The sequence below is a fragment of the Cyphomyrmex costatus genome, unplaced genomic scaffold (assembly GCF_001594065.2).
Source record: "Cyphomyrmex costatus isolate MS0001 unplaced genomic scaffold, Ccosl1.0 scaffold702, whole genome shotgun sequence".
Classification (NCBI taxonomy): domain Eukaryota; kingdom Metazoa; phylum Arthropoda; class Insecta; order Hymenoptera; family Formicidae; genus Cyphomyrmex; species Cyphomyrmex costatus.
Window position 1 is genome coordinate 206,565 of NW_017280270.1, and position 3,759 is coordinate 210,323.

Sequence of the window (3,759 nt, forward strand, 5' to 3'; positions counted from 1 at the left end):
TCTCTCTCTCTCTCTCTCTCTCTCTCTCTCTCTCTCCCTTTCGCTCTCATCAAAGTATAGCTCGAATACCACATATTGTCGCGCAAGTCTGTTTCTAATAGATAGTCTCATTCCATATCGTAAAATGTCTACGTACCATCTAGGTATTGCATCGCCCGCTCCTCACCAGGATAGCGCACGCATTTCGCTGGATGAATCTCTAGAACGTTGTACATTTCAGCCAGAAATACCACTAAATTCTGTTTCATCGACCTAAAAGTTATGACAAAAATAATCAAAAGAAAAATAACAGCTAATAATTATCTTTTCTAAAATCAGTACAATGTATTATAAAAGATTTGTAAAATTAATTAATCGTGCGATACAGGTATAGTTTTTCGAATTTAATTAGATTAACGCACCCTCTCATATACGTAACGTCATCAGGCTGCATGTGGAAAATTGAGTAGGGCAGGCATTTGACGCAAAACGCGTGTACCAGGGAGAGATTATGTAGTGCGTCCGCTACCGAAGGTCTTTTCGACACTCTAATTTCCATCCAATTGAGTTCGCTAGGACAATAGAAAGCAACAACAGCCGCGAGACCGACACCGTCGCACAGAGATTGAAAGTCCTTGGCAGCGGGTAATTCAGGCAGCCGCGTCTTATCGCCACTACCCTCCTCGCTCTGAATTTTGGCAATTAACGCGTGCGACGCGTGATTGATCCAAAGCAGAAGACCCTTCTCGTGATCCGACGGCACGTCCACCTCGGCTTGGGGGTCGAACCGTTGTATCGCCGAGACCACCCGGTCTCCTGTCACCACCTCTTTCGCGTACAAGACCATCAGGCCTTCTATCACAGCCATATGCGCGGACTGTAACGAGATAAAGATATTATTAGCATTGATTAAAATAATGTCATACAATATATCGTAATAAGATATTTATATAATAGAATTTATGCAGCTTCTTGAAGATATTATATAGACAAATTATACTTAATATCTTTTATCAGTTACATATTGCCACTTCTCGACACTTGAAGATATTCAAATGTCTTGAAGAAGAGGAAACGCAAAGATCGTGTTCATGTTACATGTGCACTGGTAAGCTTACCATCTTAAGTGGTGAGTTTTGAATAAGAATCGTTTCGGTGAGCTGAGTATTGTTCTGCTCCGCGACGTAGACACCTTTCCTTGCCAAGGCTTGTAGGATCCCGTAGTGATTCTGATTGTGATAGTTAGGATCCGAGTATATGTTGGCCAGCGCAAGGCAATAGAGCTCTGCATTGGAAAGCGCGTGTACGATTTGTGGTTTCAAATGCTCTTGTTCCTGTAAACATTAAAATTTAGGTCTAAAAAATCATAAGTAATTATACGATTTAATTCCAAAACAATTATATGCACATAATTATTTGGATTTAAATAATTCTGCAAATAATTACACGATTATATACATATAATTAAAACTAGATGAATTATCTTACTAAATCTAAATATTTTGAATATTTTGATACATAAATTCTGTTCGAAAAAAAATATATATATAATCTTTTAGCATTTTATACACCTTTTTACGCATAACAAAAAAACAAAATATTTTTATTCTATAAACTTTTTATGCATCAATAATTATATTATTAGCGTTTCGAATAATAAATAATATTTATAATGATATAAATGACTGAAATATTTCTCTGTCTAGAGAACTTAGCACAGTGAAAGTGCCACAGATGATTGAGTTCAAAGGAAACGGAGAGGAAGAACGACCTTGTCTTCATAATGATGTTTTGTTCGCTTTTTGCGATGACTATAGTCGTGCCGAAGATGCGAAAGCTTTATTTCAAGTAGCATTCAGTATCCGAGATAGCTGACAAGATCAGATACTTCGAATCCACCATGAAGACTTCTATAGAAAGCGAATTGAAGCAAAAAAGGCTGTAGACACCGAAGAACGAAAAAGGAAGAGTGAAGAAGGAAAAACGAAGAACAAAGAACAATGAAGAATGAAGAAGAATAAAGAACGAAGAACCAAGTAAATTGAAATTTTATATAAAGTCCTACTTATTATTTTTCTACTATATGTTGCTTATTGCATAATTCGTTATCTTTTCTTATAAATAGATTTACAATTAATAAGAGTAAAAGACAAAGTAAAATATACATATATAAAATTAATAGAACTTTATTTTCTTTTTAAAATTTACTCGGTCAAAATTATTAAATTTAATTTTTAAGATCAAACAACTTAGGAACACTATAGATTCGCACACACATTCAAATATTTTATAAAATATTACATTAACATAGATTTTGTCAGATTAAACGAACAGCTGAAATTAATAGATCAACGTTGAAGCGAGGAATGTTCGTTTCCCGCAAGAAAACTACAATATGGAACGAAATATCGAAAGGAAGATCTGTAAAAGTTTTTGTGCGAAATTGCTGAGTAAACGGTAAAAAAATACGCGAAGCAGAGATAATTAAAAGATAGTAAGTACCAGGATTCCCAGCGTACTGTTGGTCTAATAAATATAATTATATTGTTGGTGCGCAAAGAAGCGAATAAGAAACAAATACGAAGTAAAAATATTGTTGGCGATCGTTACTCATCTCCGTGCAAAAGTAGTTATATTGTAGTTTATCTTCAGTTTCTTTCCTAAGTCGTTTAATATTTATAATCCTTAAACTGCAGCTGTAAGTATACCTGAATACCTTCTTCGTCTTTATTTCATGAGAATATTTAAGCTTCCTCATTTTACGAACATGCAGGGTTTCATAATCATAAAAACACAAAAGCGCTTTTACAATTACGAGAGATTTGATTTAATAACATGCACCTTTATGTAAAGATCGCATATCTCTTTCTTCAAAGTACAAAAATATTTCTCAAACTTCGACTTCAAGAAAAAAGGTGCTTCTTGTGAAATATTACAAAAATATCTAGGCTTTCTTATGTGACAAACGTACATCTGTTCTTTTATTAAAAATATAGAAAAGAAAGAAAATAAAAGAATATGAAGATCATAAAACATAAAATATTATTTTACAATAATAATAAATAATATAAAGCAAAGAATTCTACGATCAAACATTCCGACGTTTATATTTATCGGAGAAACATACTTTTAATAGAAAGTATTGACGTAATTTTCTTATACATGTGTATTACAACAAAAAAGGAAAGCATTTTTTTTTACATATATCGTCTTGATATTTATTTCACGAGAATATTCGAGCTCTCTTAAGTTGAGTCAATCCATGTCTTCAACGAAATCTCGTTATGACTCGTTGAAAGTTAACATATCATGTTGTAGTATTATTTAACAGCGAGTGTTTTAAAAGCAATTTACAAGTTTGTAGAAAATGACAGTTAAAGGTAGCTGATACATAAAGAAAAATTATACATTAATATACGATAGATTAAGAAAAATTTCTAACCTGAAAATGAACAAATAAGAAAATTCTGATCAGTTAGAATTCTGACTATTTCAAGTAGAATTATAATAAATTCAACCAAAAAGTTATAATTTGTCCATTTTCAATCAGAATTCCAATTAATGCAATCTTACTCTTTTTCCAGTGCATTCTACCTTAACAAATTGTATAAAATTTTAATAAATAATTTGTTTGAATAATGTACAAAGATATATTTATTTAATATAAGAACCATTAATTTGATTTAATTATAATTTCTTTTTATGGAGTAAATATTTATTCTCTCTCTCTCTCTCTCTCTCTCTCTCTCTCTCTCTCTCTCTCTCTCTCTCTCTCTCTCT

General features: G+C 32.4%; 1 protein-coding gene across 9 annotated transcripts in view; it reads right to left on the bottom strand.

Annotated features, from left to right (window-relative positions):
• Positions 1-3,759, bottom strand: part of Patronin (calmodulin-regulated spectrin-associated protein patronin) — a 75,132-nt gene that overhangs the window by 18,732 nt on the left and 52,641 nt on the right. For all 9 annotated transcript variants that reach the window (XM_018548276.1, XM_018548275.1, XM_018548272.1 and 6 more), the window contains exons 4-6: positions 1,098-1,313; positions 402-856; positions 137-252 (exon numbers count right to left, since the gene is read on the bottom strand). In XM_018548276.1, the coding sequence (XP_018403778.1) occupies positions 137-252; positions 402-856; positions 1,098-1,313 (787 nt within the window). The remainder of the gene's footprint in view (positions 1-136; positions 253-401; positions 857-1,097; positions 1,314-3,759) is intronic.